This window comes from Eleginops maclovinus, chromosome 3, assembly GCF_036324505.1.
Source record: "Eleginops maclovinus isolate JMC-PN-2008 ecotype Puerto Natales chromosome 3, JC_Emac_rtc_rv5, whole genome shotgun sequence".
Taxonomy (NCBI): Eukaryota; Metazoa; Chordata; class Actinopteri; order Perciformes; family Eleginopidae; genus Eleginops; species Eleginops maclovinus.
In genome coordinates, this window is record NC_086351.1 from 12,171,753 (window position 1) to 12,199,324 (window position 27,572).

A 27,572-nucleotide genomic window follows, 5' to 3' on the forward strand; every position below is an offset into this window, starting at 1 on the left:
TACCGTATACAGTATTTTGCCTCAAAGTGTGTTAGGATCACTAAATACAGCATGTTTAGGAGGTGGATCATTTTGAATTTCATGTCTATTTTTCTTCAAGTCTTGTGTACACTTGATACATTTAATCTCAATGAAACCTTTTGTGCATAAATGTTGACATGTGTTTAGGAGCAGCAGCTTTATTTTGAAGTGACATCGTGGTACACTTTTTGGATAAACATTTTGCTGACCCCTGAAACTGCTTACACAACAACATAGGCAGCACACTGACATTACAGGCTGTTGAATGGCAGAGGGAGGAAGATCAGGCCAGGGAAAAGGAGCCAACAGATGAAACAAAGCCAGAGCAGCAACAACAGGTAACAGGAAACAACAAACGTGAAAATGAAGTGCTGATAAATCATCCCATGATCTGGGGACCATTGTACCTCCTTCCTGATAATTGGGGATTCATGGATCAATTGATGGACTGATGACAAAATGCTAAGCTAGCAGTTCCAGTATTGAATTCCTTGGTCATATCTCCTGTCTGACAATACAGCAGCGTGCAGGAACTGCTTTCCTCTTTTTTATAGCGCAATGGTGATTTATTAATACTCAATAAATCAAGTAAACAGTATTGTAATGTGATCAAAAGATATTGCTTAAACATACTGTTCCTGCTTTGACTGACATTGACGGCAGGTATATTTGTTTAGGTCAACCAGGCTTTTAGACATTATCCAACAAAGCAACACTTCTTGCTGAGCTGGCAATTCTATCATGGGAATCATGGGTTTCAGGTTGCCATGGAAACTACCATTGCTGATCATTTGGCTCAGTGCGGTCGCCCCCTCTCTCTCTTTTTATGTCTATTTCCCCCTGAGTTTTTGATATGTGAAAGTAGATAGACATAAGAGAGTGCTGGAGAGGTGAAGAGGAGCAGAAACAGATGCTATAGCTCGCCCTTGGGGGAAATGTCTCCATGTTGATTCCTTTGGGATGCAATCAGAGCAGGAGGCAGACGGCACAGTTAGCAGTCTACTTTTAGGTTTTGCTTCTGCCCTTTTAATTGTCCATATCTTCTGTTTCTCTTTCTCCATGTTGGTTTTGTTTTCCTTGAAGCCCCCTCCTTTGCTTGATGTCTCCATTTTCCTCTTGTTTTTGCAGTACTGGTCCTTTCCTTCAAGGTTGAGGGCAGCACTGAGAGAACAGTGGAAATCTGCTGACATCATCCCCCAAGATCCAGTCATCGAAGGAGAGGGAGGGGCAGGAAAGAGGGAGAGAAATACAGGGAGGAAAGATGGGAGGGAGGAAGGGAGGTGCTGAAATGTGGTCATGAAGAGAGGATACTGCAGTTCCCCTTCAGAATCTACACACACACATACTGTATATTCAGATTAACTGGATCATGTGACTCTAAAGCACACACCCCCATCAGCAGCATCACTGTGCTGCACCACAAATAGAGAGAGATCAGCGTATACTCCATCTCTCCATCTCTCACTCTGTCTATCTCATTCTGTCTCACACAAAAGTGCACACACATAGACAGACACGTGCTGCAGGGAAGATCTGAGTGTTGGTTCGCTAAGCATTCAGGTCCCCCCTCCCCTTCTTCTTCTTTCTCCCTCTCCTCTCTCACTCTCTCACTCTCTCACTCCCTCTTCCTTTTCACCTTGTCTGTTCCGGCTCTGTGGTTTATTGTTGCGTCAGAACCAAAGAGAGCCAGCAAGAAGCATGCCGGGTGAGAGCTCTTACAGATCTGTCCCCACCGACAAACATCCAGAGCAGGGAGCTGAGGAGACGGGGCTCCCTGGACCAGGTAGGACTGGGGTCTGGGGTTGGGGATGTGAAAGGGAGAATAAGGTACTTTAGCATGCATATGAAGACAGAGATAGGGATATTACTGGAAGGGAGAGGATGAGAATGAGCAAGTAGAAAGTGGTAAATAGATTGGTGCAGAAGGGGAGAGAGCTAGAAGGATAGAAAAGCTACTGCGTTGGTGAAAGTAAAACACTGTGATGTAAACACTATCTGCTTGGAACTGTCATTTGGGGTCATTCCTGTCCATCTGTTGACATATGCAATCTGAGTAAGCTGTGATTCAGCTGCCTGTTAGCCTGCTAACTAAACCGCATGGTCTCCCCTCCAGTTCACAGCTATTAGCATCCTTCTTAAGCCTACACCCAAACTGTAAAATCCCATCCCCACTGTATGCATTCTTTCAATCCCTATTAACAAACAACCTCTCATCTAAATTACTGACTTCCAAAAGCTATGTCTCAATGCCCTCTCCCTGTATCTGTCCTCATCGGAACCCCATAGGCTCATCTTCCTCCACTAAAACCCTGGCCTCTTCATCCCTAGCCTTCTCCCTGCTGCCCCATCTTTACCCCTGGCGCCACCCCATCCACATCAACATCTTCCCAGCAAATTTGAGAGCAGGAAGCGTAGAGTGGCTCATCCCAGTCCCTTCCCCCAGCCTCAACAGGAACATGACACAGCAGCACGGCAGCACTCTATAGAAACAAAAAAACGCAACCACACATTCACAAGAGCTTTTGTCCCACATCTTATCAGTTATTGCTTGGTTACTGCTGTGTATCTGACATTGGGAAACCATGAAATAATTAAATAAATACAAATGAGAGTATGGAGAGAGATAATGTTGTGTCATTGAAGATGAAATGTTGGGACTTTCAAGATAGTATAAGTATCCCCTAAATTATATTCAGTCAATAATGGTCAGCGTGGGATCGACATCATTGGAAAAAAGTCTTGTCAATGTTGTGTCTCTTACATTTATGTTCACAATATAATTGTCATACTGCTGTGAACAACATGACAGTTAAAACAGATATCCATAATGGCAACTCACTGTCTCTTCTTTGCTGGAAATAATTTAAAGTGGGTTGCTTTTTTTCTTTATCTTCATCATTACCCTGATCTTAATTTAGGCTTAGAATTATTTTAAGCTAGCTTGGCCTATATTGGCAGTTCATATAAGAGGATAGATTATGACTAAAGAACAGGGCTCCTATGAAAGAAATAAGAAAAAGCAAGTAAGGGTATTAGGCTGTCTCTTCTACTAGGTTCAATCGGACCAGTAGTTGTAATAGAGGCTCCCTTTAGGGCTGACAGGCCAGCGCTGCAGCCTCTGTGACGCAGCTCCAGTCTGCTCAGCCTGCTGTGGCCTGCTCATTGTACGGCAAGCAAGGTGCTCCATTTCACTGCATCCTGCCAGAGGAGACTTTTAGGTTTGGCAGGATAGTAGGAGAGACAGACATATTATTTGCATAATTTAAAAGACGGAGACTGAGAATGCTATGCTAGCTGAAAAAATACATCACTGGATCATTTAGCAGCCTAGCAAAATGGTAGCTCCAACAGTGCAGTTTTAAATGTGATTTCATTGCTATGCATATAATGGGGGGAAAAATACAGTATTTCTGAATGTGTTCAATAGTTGTTGTTTGGATGGGTTTTCTATAAGCCACACATTGTTAATAATTGTTATTTGTTTATCTACATATGGTCACTAAAGCCATGCAGAAAGAAAACAGTCACCCATTTACTGTATTAGGCTGCGCTGTAGAAGTGTAGAGTCGCGATTGGCTTTGTTGCATGCTGTGCATCTTTCTGATTAGTGGCAGGTTTTAGTCTTTGATGCATGACTCAGCAAGCAAGCAAGCACACACACACACACACACACACACACACACACACACACACACACACACACACACACACACACACACACACACACACACACACACACACACACACACACACACACACACACACACACACCGAGAGCTTATTATTGGGCAGCAATCAGGCAGGGCTGCTAAGTGCTGATGATTGCATCTGCCACCACAACAGGCAGGGCAGAAGAGCAGTAAGGGAGGATATATTCTGTGTGCAGAGGAAAAAAGAACATGGAGGCGAGAGAAAGGAGCCTAGAGTCATAAACAATAGTGAAACAAGGAGAGGCAGCTGCATATTTTTACAGTATACAGTATATGTACATATATATATATATGATATGAATGTATGCTGAGAGAATATGTCAAAGGTTTAGAGAGGGATTTTAAGGGAGTGAAACAAAGGATGGTATACAGAACAGAGAGCGAATTAGTAAGTGATATCAAGGTTCCTGGCAGAGCAAGTGTGTGTGTGTGTGTGTGTGTGTGTGTGTGTGTGTGTGTGTGTGTGTGTGTGTGTGTGTGTGTGTGTGTGTGTGTGTGTGTGTGTGTGTGTGTGTGTGTGTGTGTGTGTGTGTGTGTGTGTGTGTGTGTGTGTGTGTGTGTGTGTGTGTGTGTGTGTGTGTGTGTGTGTGTGTGTGTTTGTGTGTGTGAAGGCGTGTGTGTTTGTAGCTGGCACAGAGCTGAGCCTCTTGTGTGTTGAAATGGCCAATCAGCATGTGGATTGAGGTCACAGTGGCAATGGCCCAGTTAAAAGCTTATGAAGGTTTTGTTTCCTCTATATAGAAACAGGCTTTGCGGAACATCCTCAGGGATTTTTCAGTGAATGTATAGTTTATTGTGTTTTGGTAATAATAAGGCATATACGAATCATTACCCCTTTTCGTTCATACCCCCTCCAATCACACCTGACCCCGTTTCTTTGGTTAACTTAGCCATTTTTCGTCTCAGTTATTTCTCTATCCCTGATGACAGTTATGAAGATGATAGCATGGTCTAGTAGGAAAAGAGGATGGAGAACAATGTAATTCACCAACAGTTAGTTTTGCCTCCGTGCAATTTTGTATGTTGATACAGAAAAAGATAAACTACGAGAGGTTTATAAAGACACTGTATGTACGATAACATTGTTTTCCACTTGTGTCTTTCTAGGGTAGAACATTACCATACAACTTTATTCCCAAAAATGTGATACAATTTCTCCTTTCATTTATTTTAAATGTTGGTTTGCATTGCTTTATGTGTTTTTCAGACATGACCAGACACCCGTCCACTGACTCCACCCCTAGTGACAGTGGCTCCTCTCCTAGTGACAGTGGTTCTAGCCCTTCTCCCAGTACTCCTCAGAAACTACTCCCATCATGCACCTCTCCATTTGGACCACGACTATTTCAAGCTACACCTAGCTCATCTGCTACTCCAAGACCTCAACCTGAAGGCTCTGACCGTCGAAACACACCCAGGCTGTCTGGAAAGTTAGGTGGTCATGGACCATGTGGCCGCCATGTCCCTGTTAAGATGGAAAGAATCAAGGTGTGTGTTTTGGGCGTATGAGCATGTTTGCAATTTAAACTTTTAAACACTGATATTAACTTTATTTTATATGTATACTGTGTTACTCCCAGGTCCTGACTGGTTCTGAGGTGGAGAGTGACTATCCAGAGCCACAGACCATGGATGCAAGGGTAGTGATGGGTCAAGAGACACTGCTCAAAACAACGGAGATCCAGAAAAGGAAACCCCTGGTTGAGCCAACTGGTCAGGCTATCCCTTTGCCAGCTATTCCAAGCTTTTCAGAAAATCAGGCACAAGCAAAAGAGACCCAGATGGAAACTAGCAAAGAGGAAAATCTAGTCCAAATTCCTCAAAAACAGCAGGATCAACAAAAAGACCCTGTGCAGCCTCCAAACTCACTCCCTACCCCTTTTCAAAACCCCCTGTTCCCTTCTCCCTCCCAGCCAGAGCCAATCAAAACAGAAGACAATTTAAAAGACAACCCAGAGGAGGGTCAAACCCTTTCTCAAGATGAAGTGCCTTCCCTCTCTTTTTCTGAGCTGAGCTGTCCAGTTGCGTTGTCCTTCTCTGAGCCAGCCTATGCTGTTGACCCACTGCGAGTGGGTGTGCCCTCATCTCTTGATCCTGACCTATATTACACAGCCCCTTCCACCCCAATCAAGATGAGCTCCCGTTCTTTGCACCTGAAACATCACTCATATCCTGGATCTCCAGCCTGCCCTCTCTCCCCTGGTTCTCCCTCGGATAGTGAGGACCTCTGTTCCCCTCTAACCTCTCCCTCTGGCTCTTATATTACGGCAGAAGGAGGCAGCTGGACCTCCTCCTACACATCTTCCACCTCTCCATCCACTTCTCCAAATCTGCTCCTCATAGAAGAAGCACAGGAAGCTCCAGCTTGCTTTGTGGGCTCTTTATCAGAGATTGGAGATGAAGTTGGGGAGGAAAAGGGGCGAGTAGGTCCAGAACGTGTCGAGGAAAGGCCTGCAGACTTCTGCCTGTACCGTCCTGACGGTTTTGTCATGAATTCGCGGATAGGTATAACAGGGACAGTGATCCCAGAAGAGGAAGAGTCTATAAAAGGGGAAGAGATCAAGATTTCCAGAGAAAGCTGTCGCCCTTGCTGGGTGACTGACGATGCATCTCCTATAAGGAGCAGTAGCAGCCATAGCAGTGACTCCCAGGAGGATGGGGGGGAATCTGAAAGCTCACTGTGCCCACTGACAGAGGCCGGTGCGGGGAGAACAGAGTACTCTAGACCCATGCAAACAGACTTGAAACTGCAATTGGAAACATGTATATCAGAGGAACATTATGGAGGGATGGATGACGACCCTGAACTACCCTCAACTGCCTTTACTCCTGATACAGAGAGCATGACCATGGCCTCATCTAGCCTTAGCCCTGACTCACCTGTCAGCCCCCTGGATGCCTTTTGTCCAGGAGTCTTTGGTAGATTCGGTCCCGGTTCTTTCATGCTCTCCCAGGAAGCATGTGCAGATGGTATACCAGATGATGAAATGATGATCCCTGCCTCCCTCATCTCCTTTCCCCTACACACCAGTCTTATTTTTAAGGCTGATTCAATGGAAATCACCCTCTTCCCGACAGAGGATGAGAATGATTTGGGGGAAAGTAATGACAGAAATGAAGAAAAAGATGTTAATGCTTATGCAGCAGGAGAGGAGGAGGCAGATGTTGAAGATGACGATGATGATGATGATGATGACGAGGATGATGATGATGATTATGATTACGATTATGATGATGGTGATTGCATCATTAATGCTGCTGCTGGAGCTGTTGATGAAAATAATGAACATGATGACATTGAAGAACATGAGGAGGCAGGTGAAGAAGCTCAGGTGGAGGTTAAAGTAGTAGAAGGAACGGAAGAAGGAGAACAGGAAGATGGTGATAAAAAGTGTGATTGCAAAGCAGTGGAAGCTCCTATAGATGAGGATAGTTCAGCATCATTCCTTCATTCACTTTCAGAAACATCTATCAATGAGGGGTTAGACGAATCCTTCTGTTTCCAAGACGATACAGATGACTCATTAGATTCTGCTTCCTATAATGGGGAGGAAGACGAACGTTTATACAGCACTGAGAGGCATGCACAATCACTAGAACCCACAGCAACGGACACACTTGATCTTTCTGAAGTTCCAACAGAACCTGAACAGGGGTCTATCACTGGAGCAGGTCCTCCTGAACCTTTGCACACACAACTGAGCACAGACAAACCTGTGGATCACCCCAAAACCACCTGTCTTTCTGAAGCCATTGCTCTGGATGAAGCTAAACCCCTTGAACTGCAGTCAGATGATGAACAAGAATCTAGCAGTGGAATAGATCAAACTAAAACTTTGCACATGCAAGTCAGTAAAGACAAACCAGACGATTGCCAGAAACCATTTAATCCTTCAGATTATTGCCAACCGGAGTCTTCCAGCAATCTGTACATGAGTGGGAGTGAGATTGAGATGATGGACATCTCTGGTTCGACGAACCCTCTAGAACCACCTAGAGAAAGCTCTAATCTTTCCTCTACTCCTGTTGTCCTTTATGGTCCAGCTGATGCTGTAGCTGAGTTCCCCATCCCTATTTCTTCTGCTGCTTCTGCTCAGGGGCCAAGAGATCTTAACAGTTCAGTTCTTCTGGAATTGGCTAGGGGAAATCCCCAGATTAAAGATGATGATTTGCAAGAGAGCAATGATTTTTCAGGGGAGGAACCCACAGACGAACCAGAAAGAGACTCTTTCAAATTGCTCATCAAGCCTCGTCATTGTCAGCCAGAAAGCCAGAGGGCTGTAGGTGCAAGCAGATGTGTATTGTCAAAGTCTTTCTCCAATAAATCAGATGTAAGGGCAGAGGCATTGTGTAGGACCGTTATTCACAGGGAGTCTGACACTGAGCTTGACCAGAGGAATGGAAATGCCTCTGCTGAGTCTAAGAGTGTGGAGTGTAGAAGCATTGATTCTGCCACCAATGACTTGAATAAAGGTGTTCTTCTTCTCTCCTGCCCCAAAGACCCTAGTCCCAATCCCAGTAATATTCCTATTTCTGCCTGTCCAGAGGTCATCTCAGAACTTGCTGACAATCTGACACTGACCCCAAGTGACTCTGCCCAGGAGAACCTGACAGAAAACACCCTGAGTACTGATGAGGGGGTGCTGGGAGCTGTTGGAACCCCACACTCCCCCCTTGCCATTTCACCCAAAAGGGAAAACTCAGAAACAGACAGCCGGGGTGGGAGCAGGGAATTGCATCCTGGAGCTGGGGCGTGGTGTGATGAAAGGATGGGGCTGGGGTTCAGTCTAGGGTTAGGATCAGGGGCAGAGTTTAGTCTATGGGGAGCAGGAGAGTCTCTCTCTCTGTCTCTGGGTAAAAGGTATGAGTTAGAGGCAGAGGGTCTGCTAACATGTGATCCAGAGGGCCAAAATACACAGACAGCCGTTGTCCCAAACATTATCAGTGGAGTCTGTGAAAATTATGACAATGTTCTGGATTCTGTTCTGGATGAGGAAGACAACAATAGCCTGTATGGAAAGAGGGACCAAATGGCGGATGAAGAATTGGTAGGAGAGGGAGCCTCAGAGTCCAATTTGGCTTGCTGGAAATCCATTGAGGAGATCTCAGAAGCAGGCGGAGGGGAGGATGGAAGCTCCAGATTCCCAGAGGATGATGTCAGTAATCTAAATCCAGACAATGATGGAGATAACACACTCACACAGAGACAAGACACTTGGAGGAATTCTAACAACAACAATGATTCTGCATTTGACTCTTTGGAAGTAGCCATGTGTGGAAGTCTGAATGCTCTATCGGAGGAAGTGAGACCTCAGAGTGTGAGTGTCAGTGTGAGAGACTCTGTGTCCAACATTCCTCTTGAGGAGATGCCTCCTCAGATGTCTGACACAAATCCAGATAAAGGGGAACAAAAAGACAGCTCCATAAACGAAGCATCAGAAACAAGACAGAAACAGTTTCCAAAGGAAGGTGCCTGTAGCATCTCAGTTTCATCAGTAGAAACTCAAGAGGCTGTAACAAATCAGCATCTCAGTCTACCAGATAAATCCACGTCAAGAAGTGTCACTAGTCCAGAGTGTCCGACAATCAATCAGGAGATTGATACAGCATTTTCTTTGCCACATGGATCCTTTGGTACCTTCACTCCTAAATGTAAATCCAATGATCCCAGACCACGTAGAGCTTGTCAAGAAAAGAAAGAAAATATAGGTTCTCAGCTAGGACCACAGATGGTGAAGCCTCAGACTGAAGGCCAAAGAAAAAGGGATGTCAGTCCTGTGACAGACAGACTTGTTGATGAACCAAAGACTAAAGATGCCTTTACGGGACAGCAATGTATTGTTAGTAACTCAGGGGAAGAGGACGAGGAAGAAAAAACAAAGGAGAAAGCAAAAAAGAGAGGTGAGGAGAATTACAAAAAGAACAAAAAGGAAAGAAAAACATTTCCTGCACAGAATTGCCCAGAGCACTTTTTGTGCCACACCCCTCATGGGGAACTTTGCACAGATAAACCAATCACTACTAAGAAAGGGAGGAGAGGGAAGCAGAACAAAAACAAGGTATCCATGCCAAGCAGTTATGCTGACTCTAGCACAGAGTCTGTCGATGATCCAAAGAAAACGTATGTTCAATTAAATGCCACAGCAGATGGATGGTTAAAGGGGGAGACCGACATTTCAAAAACTAAAAAGGGCCGAAAGGCAAACAGCAAAGCTTCACCGCCCGACTGTCAACAAAGGACAACTGGGAAAGAGAAAGCTACATTTGGTTCACAGATGCAGAGGGATAACAGTCCCAGTCCTGATATCAGAAGTCCTAGCGATGGACACTGCAATTCTACCACACATACCCCAGACAACCTCAATGTTGTGTTGGCAATGAACCAAGAATTACAGCTGGAACAGGAAGTGCTTGATAACAGACCACTATCTGATCGTCAGAGAGGACTCACAGTGGATATTAATGACAACAACATAGATTCTGGCCATAGCCAACCTGCTCATGACACCTTATCATACTCTCTGACTCCACTGTCTTCCTCCCCATCTCCTGTTTCCTCTTCTTCCCCTCTACCATGTGCCTCAGCAGAGCCAGAAGATGATCTTCCGACACCTGTTCAGGAATCCCAACCTGTCCTATCAGCCCTGCATCAGCCTTCACTGTCAATATGTCACACCACACCTACACTTTGCTGTACTTCAACCAAAACACAACAAGCCCCTGATCCCCAATTTCTCCCCAACAACAACAACAACCTCAAAGAGGCCACTGTTGTCTTTTCTGCATCGACTGCATCGACTACATCTACCACAAGTGTCTCTCCACCCTCATTCTCCACTGCTATGCTGTCAAGCCTGTCCCAGCCTACCCAGGAGTCATTTTCACCTGCTCCTGGGACTCTAGATTCAGCATGCGTGGCAGATTCAATTTCTCGTCCCCAGTCCCAGAATAATCTCAACATCCAGCCTCACAAGCAAACCAAGCAAGGTTGCCCATGGAGCACACAAGACAGATTCAGAGGTGAGTATAGAAAATTAAGGCTTGTTTGAGGGTAGTAAGGTGCACTAAACACCTTTATCATTTTTGTAACAGTCAGTTCTGGAAACAGTAAAAAGGATGAACTTTGGGATTTTTATAAATAAAATAAATCTGAAATCCTTTATTCGTTCCACAGCAGGCAGATAAAAGGCAAACGCGTAGACTTACATATTAAATAAAAAGGGAAGCACACATTAATAAGAATATAATTAAAAAATAACAAATTCATAAGCAAAGTTTTTGATACAAATCTGATCAAGTATTATTTTGATCTGTAAGGTCCCAGCTTGGCTGAGGGGGAGACAGACAGTGAGGATGATTGTGGACTGCCTCGACGTAGTCACAGATCCCAGGCCCGTGGAGTGGCAGGAAACAGAAATGAGGCCATGTGGAGAGAGTCTGGTCCATCCAATCAGAGGGAAATACAGGCTTTCTCTTCCCACCAGATGTCCGACAGACAGCCAGGCTGTCCAATCAACCACAGCCACAAGATTGCAGAAGAGTTCGACCTATCCTTCAAAAACAATTGTGAGTTTCTTCTGACCTCCTAAGGGGAACTAAGGTTCAACACTAAGAAATCCCCTTAAACACTTCACTATTTCTTCTGTCACTTTATATCTCTCTTATATATTTCTACTCTAGGTGAACCACAGCTACTGTTCTATGTGACATCTTAAAGGTGTTTCAATATAATGTGGTTAAGTTGTACAGAATAGCTGTAATTTAGCTTTTACGATGGATGATAGCACAAGGACGTAATCTTCTGCATCATATAGTTCACTGAAATAAAATGACCTACTATAAAGATATGATATAATGTATTTGCCATGGGGTAATTACATTTCCTGATGTCGATTAGTTGAGTTTATACATTTCTGTAATGAACACTCTTCATCAGCAAAGCATTAATGAGATAGAGTCACTAATGCCTTCATTATTTCTACAATGATGTGGCATAAAGATGCAATAAACTTTACTTAAATGTAAAATTATTTTAAATAAATTATTCTCTGCAGGTTCTATATTGGCTTCCTGTAATGAGTCTGAGAGTGAGGGGTCAGTGCCTGAGCTGGAGGAGCCAGAGCCGCTGAGACCATCAGAGCCCCAGGTGAGACAGTTCATGCTGAAACCATCTTATCTTTTCCTGAACGGATTACGCCATATCCTTTATTTTTTAAACCCTATTTCTCATGGGTATGGCATGCAAAGGAGATGATATGAGTGTAACTGATCATAAAAAAGGCTGGTATTTTATACCATATTAAATTGGGATTGCATTTAACTTATGTTGAGAAATATCATTTGTTTTTTCAAGAAGTCGACATAATGATTTTATAATCAGGAGGAAACTGTTGCTTTCACAGCTTAAACCAGCTGTATTATGTGGAAAAGATCTTGACATCGGAAGCTATTGAAGCTGAGAAGAATATAATACACAATTAGTATGCCTATAGGGAATCATGGTACATGAGCATATTTTTTGTATTACCCAGAGATAGCCTGCATTTGGCCATATTGCTTTTTATGTTCAGTTGATGAAATTGAAAATGCCTTTCTTCATTTCTCCATATGGCACATTTTGGCTCTTATTCATTTGTATTTTTTTCAAATTGATGTTACTGCTGTTATGACACATAAAATGCATAGCACTGAAAACCCAAATTTAAGATAAGTCAAATGTGATGATATAAACAATACTAATGTATGAAAGTGTTATGGAATATAACAATATAGTGCTTTATCTTTCAGTCTATATCCTATGCAGATGAGGGGCTAAACCGACCAAAACAGAGCCGCAGTGAGAAGAAGGCTCGCAAGGTCGGATTCCTTACTGCATAAAAATAAACAAATCAAATTGTAGTCTATATGACACTAGTGTTTAATTTAAGTTATTTTGTCTTTCTTGCTCCCTCTCTATGCTGCTGTGTTTGTATGTAGGCTATGTCTAAACTTGGTCTGAAGCCGGTGCATGGTGTGACCAGGATCACCATTAGGAAGTCCAAGAGTATCTTGTTTGTCATCACCAGACCAGATGTGTTCAAAAGCCCCGCATCTGACATTTACATTGTGTTTGGAGAGGCTAAGGTAAGTCTTTCTTAATTTGGTCTCATTCAAGCTCTTTTACATGTATTAAATTGGCTTTCATCCTCTCCAATCCTTTCCTCTCAGATTGAGGACCTATCTCAGCAGGCTCACAAGGCAGCTGCGGAGAAATTCAAGGTGCCTGTGACCTCTTCTCCCTTGGCCCCACCTGTCCCTCCCAGCCTCACCATCAAAGAGGAGAGTGAGGAAGAGGAAGAAGAGGTACTTTCTGTCCAATTTCTTAAAAGCTTTCGCACTATTATGTCTGTACACTATTTTGTTTTGTTTTTAACTGTATGTCTCTCTCTATCCCTCTCTATTTTTATTTTTTCCCCTCCATCAGGTGGATGAGGGAGGTCTCGAGCAGAGGGATATTGAGTTGGTGATGGCTCAGGCCAATGTGTCACGCGCCAAGGCCGTCCGTGCACTGAAACACAACAAGAATGACATTGTGAATGCTATCATGGTGAGGAGGAAAGAGAAGGGGACAGAGGGAACGAGAGCGGAAAGATTGAGAGGATAGAGGGAGGGCACATGGTGGACAATATAATGAGTCATTGCCAGTGCATGGAGGAGGAGGAGGGTGGAAGAAAGGAGAGCAGGGGACAAATGACAAGAAGAGTTTCTCCCCAGTAACTGAGCACCTCCACAGTTCTGTAGGTCATCAGTGCAGTAGGGTGTCCACCAGGTGGCAGCATTAACTCACACTGAGATTACTGATTTGTTGAAGTGACGCAGTAAGAAATGTTTCATGATGGGGCAAGAAGCATAATACAGCTGCCTTAGTCTACTAGCAAAAGTTGGTGAAGGGCAAAAACAGAACTTCTCATAGGCCTACTGACTTTCCCAGATCATTTTATTTATTTAGGCAGACATGTAGAGTCTTATGTCTTCTTTTCAATAGCAGATAATAAAGAAATTCTAATTTAACAAAGAAAGATCAGTTGCATGTTTTCTAACCTAACCTTTTTATTAACTTAACCTTCTATCTTTCTCTCCTTTTTCCGTGCAGGAGCTGACCATGTGAGTGGTGAGAACGATTTTACTCCTGACCCTCTTCTTCCTCCAGCCTATAAAGCCTAAACGCCACTGACTCTTCTGTATCGCTGCTACTGTATGTTGCATCCCCAAGATCTGCTAAATAAAGTCTGTTCCAATGTGGGCTGTGACTGCATTGCAATATTAATTTCCCTTAAGAGGTTACAGTGTTATTTTGTAAAATGTTTGGTTGTAACTTTATTTTTTTTACAAAAGGAGCAGTATAGTCCCTCACATACTTCAAATTCAAAAGGCCTATGATTAAAACTAGCAACATTTTCAGTATTAGCACATATACAGTATATACAACAGGCCCACACCATTTTCACCCCAAATCCGTCAAAAAATAGTTGACATACATGTAAAACTATCAGTTGTTTCAAATGTTTTTACCTGAACAATGACACAGGATTCAAATGTAAACAAGAGCAACTTTAAACACAGAATTGGAAGCTGCTCACTCAAGCCAAGTGACAACAATATAGGTAAATATTAAGTTAATCTTAATTGACTAAAGTTATTTAATTTTATGCTGATGTTAAAGGTTAACAGGCCTGAAGATATGAGAAATTGAAAACACATGAAGGCTTATTTTCTATCCATATCTCAAAGTCTTCGTGTGAAAAGAAATGTGTTATTTAAATACTGAAAATATGCTTTACTTTAGGGTTGCAATAGATTCATATGCCAAAGGTCAGGTTAAATGAGCAAGGAAAACAAGAGATAACTGCTTTTTAAAGGAAAATGTGCCAGTATGCTACTGATATAAAACATACTTTGCACTTCTAAATCTTCTAAATCTTTTTGGCAATATGCAAATCTCCTAATGATTCAGATCTTTAATATAAACCCTTCAAAACATGAATTCATTAATATGTATATATAGAAAACTGCCTACATTTACTAAAATGTTTCTATATTTATCATATTACACATAGTTTGCCAGAACTGTGCCAGACTGAGATCTCACATTTAGTTCCGTTTCTCAATCTCGTATAATGTCACACATTACAGATGACACAAGAGTTCCCAGAGAGATGCTAAATGTATTTCTGACAGTTTGTCAACTTAATTTTATAAAACTGGTTAGAGTACAAAACAAAGGTACCGAGTACTGCTTTGACAAATAATGGCCATAACACAAACTCATACCAAGCATGTTGAGTCATGACGTTGAAGTACAAGCAATGACTCCACAGGTTAACAAAAAACATGTCCATTCAACTTAGTTTCCATTCTAACTCCAATGCAGATGTGAGGCTATAATGATTATCAGTGTGTGAAACTAAAAAGACATATTGGCATTAGTGAATGAAATACTTCCACAGGCAATGTTATTGAAAAGTAAACTGTCCACATAGTCACTTGAAATGTTTTGTCAGCAATGTCAAACAGTAGTGGTTTGTTCATTTTAAACACTCTATCATACATGCCTCTTTTCAAATCACAAAAGCTAAAGCTAATTTCATCTTTTAAATTCCACATGATATTGGTATGGATCTGTACTATGCATTAGGCGGTGCTCTCCTGAGTATCCTTCAGTGCAGGCACTTCAGATTCTTCTGGAAAAAGGAATAAATGCCTTTGGGCTTGAGTCAAGTTTGGGGACTAGACATCATTAGGTGGTAGCTTGAGCAGGGAGGACGTTGTTCTCAAAGTGTCCCTGGTTAGTGATGTTCCCAGCGGGGAAGTATCTGGCCACCACAAAGGAAGAGCCGTCTGATGCAGTGGCCTTACCGACACCCAGCTTATTACTGCTCTTCCACACCATTGCTGTGAAATGGCCTAGAATAAGAAATAGTAGACATTAAAAGCTGCAAAAGCAGGGGTGAAAAACTGACTGTTAGGACAGGGTTGAAGCTAAGTGCAGTTCCTCTAAATATTTACAGACAAAGGAATTCTAGTTCCTCGCTCATCAATTTCAAACCTCCCTGTGGCTTACTTTTTATTCCTTTCATTTGCTATAACAGGCGTCTTTACATGAATCAGTATGAATCACTGTTAACAAGCTCCTAGGAGTGATCTGCTTCATGTGTGATCAAGTTAAACAGACTCATGCACACTGGAGTCTGAGGCAATGGGAAAGCATCTGGTGGAATTAGGCCAGACTGGAAATGACATATGTGCTGAAGAGTGATACAGAGGACTGTGAGTCCCCTCAGTTTCCCCATGGCTGGTCACTGAGTCAGACAGTCACACTCTGACTGAGGTGTGACATCAACAGGGGAACATCTTTTCCCATGCCGGGGTTGACATAGCGGAGAGAAAAAGAAACTGACAACAAGCAAACAGATTATATCAAGGAGAAACAGAGCAGGAACAAGATACATTGAGATAAATGCATTGAAGTAAATGCGTCAACATGCCATCAAAAACATGTTTCGGTAAGTGTTGGATACAATGTATTGCAAAGATAAAGCAAAAAAAAAATCAGGTTTAACTGAAAATAGTGTTTTACATTATATTCAGGGCTTCTTTTTCGTCCAGTATTGATTAATCTCCTGACCTTTTTTCCTTCCTTACTTTTTAAAATCATGTAGGGGTTATTAAGCATCAGAATATGATTTAAAAAAGACAACCACAAATTTGAAATCCAAGTTTGGCGTTTTTCTGAACAATGGCTTAAACAATTAATCAATCATAAAAACAATGACTGACATTATCGACAACTAAAGTCATTGTTAAACTTTTCTAACCATGATTTTGATTTTTTTTGTGTATATTAGTATTAGAATAGTTTGAATGATTACTTTGATTTCCTGAATTTAAGATTAGTTAAATGTTAATGCAAGAGGAGGTTTGACAATACGAGAGAAGGTGATGAAGACAAACAGATACTCGTGTAAAATCTCACCCGTGCCAGAGGAGAATCCAGGACGGTTGAAGTTGTACTGTTTCACTTCATCATACCAGCGGTCTGTGACATCTTTTCCTGCACATGAATGGAACAAAGTGGAACTTAAAGGACAATTCAATCAGTCTGTTGTTGTGCATATTGATCAGAATGAAAGCAATATAAGAAGTAGTCTGCACCCTGGAGCAACACATCTCCCTTGGCACATTTCAATGCTGCATTTTTTGTCACCCAGTGCAGCACTGTAGGAGAGGTTTTATGAATCACATCGTTCGGCGCTGACATATTTCTGCAGTGAGTCATGGTGTCTGAGCTCTGAGTGCCAAGTGGAGGGAAAATAGATCCCAGCTGTTCACTCTCAGGGTAGAACAGTCTGCTGTAAACCACTTAGACTAAACTATTGTATGTATGGAGGATGGGTATCTCAGGAGGAGCACACAGATTCATTCAGTTTTGTCAATAGCATTTTAAAAATAAACAAGTATTTATGTACTGTATGTACCTGATTGGTCATAGGAGGCCCACGCAAGGTTCTCTCCAAAGCTCCCTCTACTGGACTCTGCACTGTGTTTCAGGATCCTTGTGCTGGCCAGACTTTCAGCATAGCTGTTGACAGAGACAAAACAAGATGAAGATAGTACTTCTGAAATTGTCTTCTCCTGCAACATAATCCACTCTTGTCTCTGTGACTAAAGCCATATCCTTCAAACTCATCCCTTTTTAAGATTTAAGCTCCTCAGTGGTCCCCTTTCAAGATACACAGTGAAAAATCCCTCCCACACATTTTAATCCAGGGAAAAAATGCAAAACCTAGACTGAAACCAATTCCACTAAACATGGTTAATTGGGTTGATATTATTACTGTTTAAAAGCACATCTTGGGCTTATACTATATTACTATTAGTTGCACAATGACAAAGGTGTCACCTATAGGTATTATCAAAATGTTTTTTGCAAGGACAGTACTTACTATAATTTACATTGGGATGTTGTGTAACAAAACCGTGTCTCTGTTTAAAGATTGTATTTGCAATCATGATCTTTTATTATAGGTCCAATTAGCTGTTTAACTTATTTTGCTGAATTTTGTTCTATTCAAATAAACTTTGTAGTAAAAACAAAAACTTAATTTCTAAATCTACAATGTGATTATTGTCTTATCTATCCTCCTGAACAGTGGGTGAAAGAGTTGCATCATTTACGTAGTAGCTTCACAGAGGCCTGTTTAAACAGAGGGAGAGGTAAGAGCGCCATTCATCTTCGTGGCAATAAACTGTGCAGTGCTTTAAACTCTTCTACTCTAAACTCAAATATTTGCCACCGTATTTATCATCAGTATAAACTGTTTTTAAAATACACCCAGATTACCATAGATGGCGAGTGTTTATCATTAGATTCATTACACTTTATATCTTAAGGTCAATATTTGTATACGTTTTAATATGTCAGAATCAGGTTTGCAACTGCTGTGCTTTTAATGTCAATATACATTCCCATTATTCATTCCTTGAACCTTTATTTGACGAGATAACTGAGGTAAAATCTGTTTAACAATGCAAATCAGGCCAAAAGACCCTATCAGGTAAAATCCCTGCTAAAAATCCCAGTTTGTCTAAAAAAAACAATATAAACCTTTACACTATCAAGCATGCTTCAGGAAATCCCAGTAATAGGTTGCCTCTATCCTTCCTGACAGCACACAAGTTTGCATTTAATCAACACAATAAACTGTCATCATTATATTTTAATCACATTAAAAAAAACTGTCATTGTTGTTATATGAAGTGGTTCTTTTTATTTGACAGGCTCTGACAGTGACTGGAATGAGTAGCCCTTGCTAATTAGGTTTCTGATTTGATCTGTGCATTAACCCACCGGGTGGCTTCTTTGCTCAACTTGCTGCTCAGCTTCAGTGGAGAAGCCTGGTGCTTCCTCCTGAACTCATTATGGTACTGCAGCACCTCCTCAGAAAACTGCTTCGAGGCTGAAAGACAGGGAGGAGAGACACGGGAAGGTAAGGCATCCAGAGAGAGAAATCTGACAAAGGAGACGTCATGATGCCTCATGAAGACTTGTGCATGGCAACAGAATACTCTAGCTGAAATGTGAAGTCACCATTTGAAGAACAACTGACCTCAGACAGTGAATACAACTCGATGACAGATGATGGAGTAGAAAACGTCATCCATACCCCCCCTCTGCCTGGTGCCTATCACTCAATGGCCTTTTCATATGTCCCACGATCTCTCAAGTGCTCACACAATAGGCACATTGAAACAACCCCACACAACAATACAAACACAAATGCTGCCTAACAGCATCTACTCAGCATGCTGCAAGATGAATGTTACTGTAAGTCAGGATCCGTTAAAGCCCTTTTTAAATTGCAGTGCAAGCATCATTAAAAAGGAAAAGAAGTATATTTATTTTACAATTTTGTATTCCCTCCATTTCAAACAAAGCATAGCTCACAAACAGCTACAGTAAACAAGCAAGCCCACACACAGTTTCAGAGGGGCAAAGTTCTAACTCGAGCCAAATTGATACAATCAGAGTTAATATCCTCAGGGTGCTGTTTCCACTTACCTGACTTTCCCATGGTGCTGACACAGGAAGCCTTCAGTCAAATCTGTAACACTCGTAGCAGTGAACAAAAGCAGCCTCCTTTCTGTCTTGTTTTCTGTTCCTGCTCTCTTTCTTTGTTGCTTGTTCTCTCTCACTCTCTTTCTTTAATGCAGTCAAACACTGATGCCCTGAAACAGCTGCTAATGCCTTTATTTCAGGGCCTTTTTCGTCAATTCCTGTCTCATTCCACCTAGAAGTCACAGCACTTGTGCAAAGTTCCCCTTTAGCTATTTATCTGAGTGTACAGATCTTGATGTAACATGCTTCCTTCTCAAATTTGGTTTCACTTCATTAAGCCAAACCTTCCTATCTATTTCTCTAAGCCACACACCCTACTATCTCTATCTGCTGGTCGTACTCTATCTTTATGGCTCAGAGGAGCACACACCCACTCTTGTCTTTACATTCCCACAAATGAAAGGGGAGCCCCTGCAGACTTTGATGACATCATCTCTGTGAGACACATGCCCATATATGGCTCTGAGATTCGCGTATTCTGTAATTTAGTAACCATGAACAAAAGAATGTTACTCTTAGCAACTGTAACCAGGGCAGTGGCTTTCCTGTCATGATGCAAAATTGTGAGGTGCCACAACCTTGGAGACATAGAGTAATACAGGTATACTCAACTGGCTTTATAAGATGAAAACAATAAAAGACCCATAAACTGTCCGGGGACATTCAATGCTAAACAGGGGTAGGGCTTGTTTTTAATATACAAGCTCTATTGGTCTATTTTAGTCCAACTTGGCACCTTATCTCCGGCCGCAATTTGAGTATATTGTTACGCTGTTATTTCTGAACTGCTGACTTTCTGAAAACAGTCTTTCACTTTTGCAATGCTGATACCTTCAAGGTGCTTTGGTGCTAAACATAGTGTAGGAGACTTTCCCCTTTCATCTTTCAGTTTCTTCAGGAACTTCCAGATCCAACACATTCGATTATTAATGAGTGATGATCCCTTTATGTCCACCCACAATGAAAAAGCAATGATTGAACAATTTGCCTAGTGCTGTTGACACACAAGGAGAGGCAGAATCCCAATTTATCATGCTGCGCAACAGGTTTCTACTATTTGCTTTTCCTGTATGAGGTATGCTTCCCTCTGTGCTTTAATGGTATTTCCGAACTGGGATATCTATCATTGGGGGGGGGGGGGAGACACCTTTAACAAAAGCAGAAATGGTGCGAAGGAGAAAATAATAATGGATTGCCTCATATTTTTGTGTACCTCATAACTCAGCTTTCAAATTTGTGTCTCCACTTTTTGTACATGCTACAGCTTGTAGAAAGAATACATATTTTGGAAAAATGCCCTTTGTAACACCCTCTAAATCAATAAGACTTGCTTTTTTCAGCACCAAAGTGTTCTGATGAAACTGCCTTAAAGTGTAGGAGGAGGACACTTGATTACTATTCTTCCAGGGGTGAAAATGAATTATCAGCACTTTGTTAATATGTAATAAATCAAGGTTAATAAATACACACAGTGCACTAACTAGTTAGGCCATTCATTTGTAGATAATCCAGCAATGTTAGGCTATCACTTCCATATTAAAATATTTGAACAATTACATGGTGTCTCCACAATGATAGATATCATGAAATAGTGTACAGGCATCCATGACCCCCAGAGGATGAATCCTACTGTATGTACTACTGTGATGCCTTGTCTTTTCCTCTAGCGCCACCGTCTGATCATAGTCCCAACAGGGCTACTTTGGTTTGGCATAACAGACCAAAATCATACAACACCAATCATACCCTAGCATAGTGTCATTGTGAGCATATTGCTGTGCTAACATTAGCATTTAGCTCAAATCACATGCTGTGTAGCCCCACAGAGCTGATGGTGTGCCAGTTAAACGTTAGTCTTTTTTGTTATTTTCCTTTTGCAACCTTCTGGAAATGTAACTGTCTTGGTGCAATGGTGCAATTCTTACTGCCGAAAACAGGAAATTATACTTCCGGAAATGGCTTCATAAATGAGTCATAATAAGCAGAATGGCTGAAGAAGCCTTTATCTTTCAGCTTCAAAACAGGTCCAACAAGTTCAAGCCATAATTCATAAAAAGTCAACTAAAAACCCCCACAACCAAGCCAGATCATCACATTCTCAGCTGGTGATGAATCATTGCACCAGAACTCCACACATGTAAAATCACTTTGGTCACAAGAAGCTGTCCAGCAACACTGACTGAACAACAATCAAATTGTACTTATTTTTTGACTCCTTGTTATTGAGGGAAAGGAAATGCTCAGAGCTTCAGCGTTTTCTGTCTATGAACATTACTGCAGAAAAATAACTGCTCAAAGGGAGCTCTGTTCTTCTCACCTTTTCTTGTTTTAGAAGACGTCAAAACAAGGAGTTGTTTCCTGAGCTTCAATGAGACAAATGTATGTGTCTTTACTAACATATATACAATGTACTGTATAGTAGGACTGTTATTTTGCAATGTGAGTGTTAATACTTCTCTGACCCCTTGTGTGTAGTCCTTTGTAGTGTAATTATTGAAAATGCCACAAGGTGGGACTGTTAGCAAAGACACTGAACAAGGACGTTTTTGGACTATTAGTCACACTAAGTGCAACTAATGACATCTTAGTTTCATAATATGAGTGGACATGATGGGATTCATGTGAAAAGTCAAGCCACTTGATTTCTCATTAGCTGGATAGTGCTATCTTAACAAATTGATTTCCTTCTTAGTTCCTCCAACCATTTGCAAAGTGATGGGACTGGACAGCTGGAGGAAGACATTTACATTGTGGTCTCGAGACAATGAGACTTTACAGCCATACATCTTAATTCATACTAATTGATATAGCTGTAGGGTGTGTGCATTTGTGTGTATCTGCTGTGTGAATGTGTGTATTTGAGTGAACGTACATACACATGCAGTATGGGGGATGGTTATGTGATTTATGGAGAGTTCCCCTTTTAGAGGGACAGTACAGACATCGATCCATGCAGATATTACATCATTTATCTCTGCACATTGGCTATATCTGCTGTACTTATTGCTTGGCTCCGCTCCCTGTCAGCTGCGACATCATTCCTTCGCTTCTCCTCTCCTCCCCATCACTCTCTCTCTGTCTTTTATCCCCTCCCTACCTTCTCTCCAATCTGTACTTTAATTTTTCCTTACCTGGAGCCCCTAATGAAAATCTTCCAGCAGACCCCTTTTGAAAAGAAGAGAACACCCAATACTTTCTGGGCCGGAAATAATTTATCCACTGCTGTCATGACAGAAGTGAAAGTGGATTTATGGCAACAGAAATGTGAAATAACTCTTACTGGGGCTGTAAGTGCTGTTCGTTGCATATAATTCCTCTTTAGCGGTCCCAGGAGGAAGGTGAGGACTTTTTAATAACTCCTTCCATTCACCTCCATCCTCATTAAGAGGTCTAGTTGACTGAAAATGGAGAGATCTACAGAGGGGGTGTTGAGAGGATTGATCCAAACTGAGAGAAAGAGAAGTGAGGGGGTTGTACTTTTTCGAAGGAGTTGTTGGAAGCTCTCTCTGCAGAGCTCTGCTCCAGAGTTTGACACATCAAGAAGCCTTTAATGGTGTCATTAGTGTAACTGTTCCTCCGAGGACAAATGATTCTGCGGGTTAAGAGGAGTTAATCACCTGCCAATCAAACCTCATCAAGCTGCCTCTACGGATGAGGCTCTATACAAATCTCATCATATTTACGGAGCCTTCAATTAAGCAGACACAGGCGAGGAGACACATGCAGAGGAGAGAGTGACAGGGTGCAAGCAGAGGGCAAGATGGTAGCAAAGGAAATAAGATAGAGATAGAGGGAGACAGTAAGCAGAGCCGGACGACTCCTGTCTGACACTAAGCAGCAGAAATGTAATGTCTTAAAAGGCCATCGCAGTCAATAAAGTTCCTAATGTGCTTAAAGCAATTACTGTGTCCAGAGAGGAGCAGAGTGCATGCAGGATATTAACCTCAGTAACCCGCTCTATCTGGTCCATAATTAAATTATCCTCACATACTCATTCTAATACAGACACACACACTCAGATGCATACACACACACACACACACACACACACACACACACACACACACACACACACACACACACACACACACACACACACACACACACACACACACACACACACACACACACACACACGCAGACATGATCGTCTAAGCATACATTTAAGCATGTTCACATAAAGTAATGAACATAAATGTTGAACAGTATCCTAACCTGACCAGAGAGGAACAACACAATAAAAAAAGTTCAAGTACAAAGAAAGATGAGGATTTCTTTATGTAGTGAAGGTTATCCTGTCTTTCCATCCATTTTAGGACAAATGAACAACTCTCTGATACTGTCAATGGTCTCACCTTCTTATTAAAGGATATCTCTTTAACAACTTCATTCAATGGTTCCTTAGTTTTCTATTGTCCTATAAGTCCTAAAGTCATTTAAACATCCCTTGAAACTAATTTAGTAATAATGTCCTACAGTAGCTCTGTTGAAAATTGAGATAGTGATGAACTGGTCTCTAGAGAGTCAAGCAATTCAATCATAAAAGCAACGTAGATAGGTAGCTCATAATTACATTGCTGGGAAATAATGAAATAAAGGAAGTATATTCAGAAAAACATTCAACAACCAATCCTTTTTCGAGAGCTTTGGCAATATTACTTTACAATTTGAACCAAATTTAAATTCTAACAAACTCCATTACAGAAAGAAGTGCTAAGAAAAATAAAGCCATTCATTAGTACATCATTTTCAATTTCCTCTTTGCTTTCCCTGTGTACACAGGCCCTGTAATCCTGGCTGACATTTAGATCTGCTGCTTGTTTTTTCAACTCCTTCTCGTTTCTCATTTCATGTAGATTCAAATTGAAATAGCTATGTCCAAGTAGTGTAACTAATAGCTCTTCACGTTGATTTAATGCTGTTTAATAGTTGTCATACAAAATGTTATTTGCACAGCCAGAGAGAAATTTTGACACTGCGGATGCTAATTATGTATGCTGAAAATAGCTTACCACCCTTAAGCATTAGGAATGAGCCCCCGGTGGAGCATCTGGGACGACTTCTGTAGTTGGACTGGGCAGCAAGATAATAGCAGTAGTATTTCTGGATGGTGCCTCTTTGGTTCATTTTGTTGTTGTGTTTGTATTGTTAGGTAATCTGGGAATTTCAAGCTGCTACTTTGGGTAAATTATAACAAAGCTGTCTGTTAGAGAATGGGGAGCAAAATTGTGCTTATAATTATGTGTGTGTGTGTGTGTGTGTGTGTGTGTGTGTGTGTGTGTGTGTGTGTGTGTGTGTGTGTGTGTGTGTGTGTGTGTGTGTGTGTGTGTGTATTGTTTGCCATGCTGAGGAGGACTCCATTGTTTTGGCCAGACAATACTCGAGGATAGGCTGTCTGGAAAAAAGAGTGAGCCCATCAACAGACTGTCATCCACACTCTCTCTGTCTCTCACACACACACACACATACACACACATACACACACACACACACACACACACACACACACACACACACACACACACACACACACACACACACACACACACACACACACACACACATACACACACACACACACACACACACACACACACACATACACACACAAACACACACACACACACACACACACACGCACACGCACACTCACACACACACACACACACACACACACACACACACACACACACACACACACACACACACACACACACACACACACACACACACACACACACACACACACACACACACACACACACACACACACACACACACACACACATTCTAAGCACATATACACACAAAAATAAAATATAGCCATCAAGTACTCCTAATACAGATTTGAAGATAGGAAAGGTATTTCCAAAAGTTACCCCCACTCTTTTGAACCAACCAGTATGCATATTTAAGAACGCATTATGCACATGGATATCCTCTCATCATGTAAGCCTTGTCACTTGGACAACAATTTGTCACCCTGTAGTGTTTAAGCTGTCATGATGAACCGAGTGTGAATATTAACAACTGGGTTAGTGTGCGGAATTTAATCAAATGAACTGCTGCAAACCCAGCAGGAATTACAGCTTATACCACATTATAGCAACTAAGCACTTTTGGAAAATGCATACATACTGTATGTCCTTGAGGTATTTGAACATCATGTGTTAATTTAATGATGAAAATAGTAACCTCTGAGCAAACTAGAATTTCAAACATGCACCACTGCACATTTAAGGAACTATCACTGTATGTTAACTGGAAGAAAATGATGATCCTAATATGTGGAACCACATCTATGCTTCAGTCTGCTGAGCGCTGTAAAAAGAGAGCCTCTTTTTGGACCTCAATAGAATTATTTAGGTAGAGAAAGTTGTTGTATTAAGATCTCGCTAATGCAATCCTTTTTTAAAGATGTGATCTTTAGCACTATAATTTCACCTCTCAACTAATACAAATAATTGCCTACCACAGAGGCATCTAATTAATAATGAAGTAAACGACATTCATTTATATTAAATTTTCTATAGAGATGTCATACATACAGTTTATGACCTAAACAAGATATCCAAGATCCATTCAGCAGAGAAGACATTTAAATGGGAATTTGATGCTGTCAATGGAAACATTGTGGTCTAAATGAAGGACACAGACAAGATGCAAATGTTACAAAGGTCAAATGGCTCATGTTCTTCGGTGTAATTGTGTATTTATTAGCAATATTACGTTTATATAAGAATATTGCAGTCTTCAAGGATTCACAGCAAGCACAAAGAGCAGGAATTAAATGTGATGTTCTTTGTTGCTTTCTTTGGTGTTTGTTGGTATTTAAGTGAGAGATAAAGCCACCTGACAGTTCAACACTCCAGGTCTGTACTGCTAATATTATTTGTATTTGCTCTCACTGTGTGTTCTCCCATTTTTGTGGATGTGGATCATAGAAGGCTAGACAGAGCAAACAAAAAAAAATGTAATATGAAGAGAAAATGCATGACCATAGCCTTGGGGAGTAAAAGGACAGCACGATAGGGACCATTTCTGTGTGTGTGTGTGTGTGTGTGTGTGTGTGAGTGTGTGTGTGTGAGTGTGTGTGCGCGTGTGTGCGGGCGTGTGCGTGCGAGTGTGTGTGTATACATGTGTAAGAGACATAAAGAAATGGACCATTTCTCTCAGAGCCAAAATGAGGTTGGGGAATTGGATAGAACACTTTCGTTCCCCCCAATGAAAGTGTCTCTCTCATATTCGCAGGAGGACATATGGGGTGTGAAGCAAAGCCATCGGATGACGACAGGGGGAGAGGAATGCTCTCGGGCCCAGAGAGATGACAAGGGAAAAAAAAACCTGAAACTAAGTTAAGGGGGAATCAGTCGGGAGATTGCTTGGTAAACCTCTGGTCTGGAACCACTGTAAAGTTTAATGAAAAAAGTTCCTTAGTCTTTCCTATGGGACACATATGGGTGCCAATGATGCAACTATCAAAACAAAACATGGGGATCTTGGGCTCATGCTGACGGGCTGCACAGCATGTTCTAGCATCATGCAGCACAATATGCAGTGTCCACCTAACCTCACTTCATCACTGTGAATGGGCTGATACACTTAGCCTCACACATGTGCACTTGTGCAAACGCACCCATGCAGCATGCACGCGCCTTTACGCATGCACACACACAGGCAAGGCAGTTTGGTAGACAGTCGGTGCGGAGATAGATGGGGGAGGTAAATAGGGGTGTCATGGCAGTGTGATGGAATGAGGCAGGGGAGAATTCATCCTGTGTTTCCTCTAGCCTCTGTCCCCCTGCTGACAGGCTCCTGAAATAGGGCCCACTGTGTCTGTATATATATGTGTGTGCGTGTGTGTGTGTGTGTATGTGTCTGTGTGAATGTGTATGTATGTGTCTGTGTGTGCGTGTTTGTTTGTACGTGTGTGTATGTGTGAGACATAGGGTGCATTTGTCTTTTGGATATGCTTCCTCCTTTCCTCTCTGTATGTGTTTTTTAACTTTGGTGTGTCTGTGTGTGTTTCTCCCTCTGTGTATTGGGTATCTCCCCAGCTCTGGGAGCGGGATGAAAGCGTTGAATGTTAAGGGAGATAGACGTAATACCAGGGAATGTGGGAACGAGAGCTTGTCCTCTGGGGAAAATGAAACATCCTTCCTGTTTCATTTTTTTGCTCAAGTCTG

At 41.7% G+C, this 27,572-nt stretch overlaps 2 protein-coding genes across 2 annotated transcripts; one reads left to right on the top strand and one right to left on the bottom strand.

Annotated features, from left to right (window-relative positions):
* Nucleotides 1-1,504: 1,504 nt before the first annotated feature.
* Nucleotides 1,505-14,096, top strand: nacad (NAC alpha domain containing). Its single transcript, XM_063879449.1, has 10 exons — nucleotides 1,505-1,804; nucleotides 4,939-5,219; nucleotides 5,312-10,751; nucleotides 11,049-11,297; nucleotides 11,786-11,877; nucleotides 12,519-12,587; nucleotides 12,708-12,854; nucleotides 12,939-13,073; nucleotides 13,195-13,317; nucleotides 13,864-14,096. The coding sequence occupies exons 1-10, from the start codon at nucleotides 1,720-1,722 to the stop codon at nucleotides 13,876-13,878; spliced, it is 6,636 nt and encodes a 2,211-aa protein (XP_063735519.1). The 5' UTR covers nucleotides 1,505-1,719; the 3' UTR covers nucleotides 13,879-14,096.
* On the bottom strand, nucleotides 14,075-19,766 carry glipr2l (GLI pathogenesis-related 2, like). Its single transcript, XM_063879450.1, has 5 exons — nucleotides 19,330-19,766; nucleotides 18,619-18,727; nucleotides 17,246-17,349; nucleotides 16,744-16,821; nucleotides 14,075-15,674 (listed from the first exon to the last, which is right to left on the bottom strand). Exons 1-5 carry the CDS (start codon nucleotides 19,340-19,342, stop codon nucleotides 15,508-15,510), a joined length of 471 nt encoding a protein of 156 aa, XP_063735520.1. The 5' UTR covers nucleotides 19,343-19,766; the 3' UTR covers nucleotides 14,075-15,507.
* Between the last annotated feature and the right edge of the window lie 7,806 nt (nucleotides 19,767-27,572).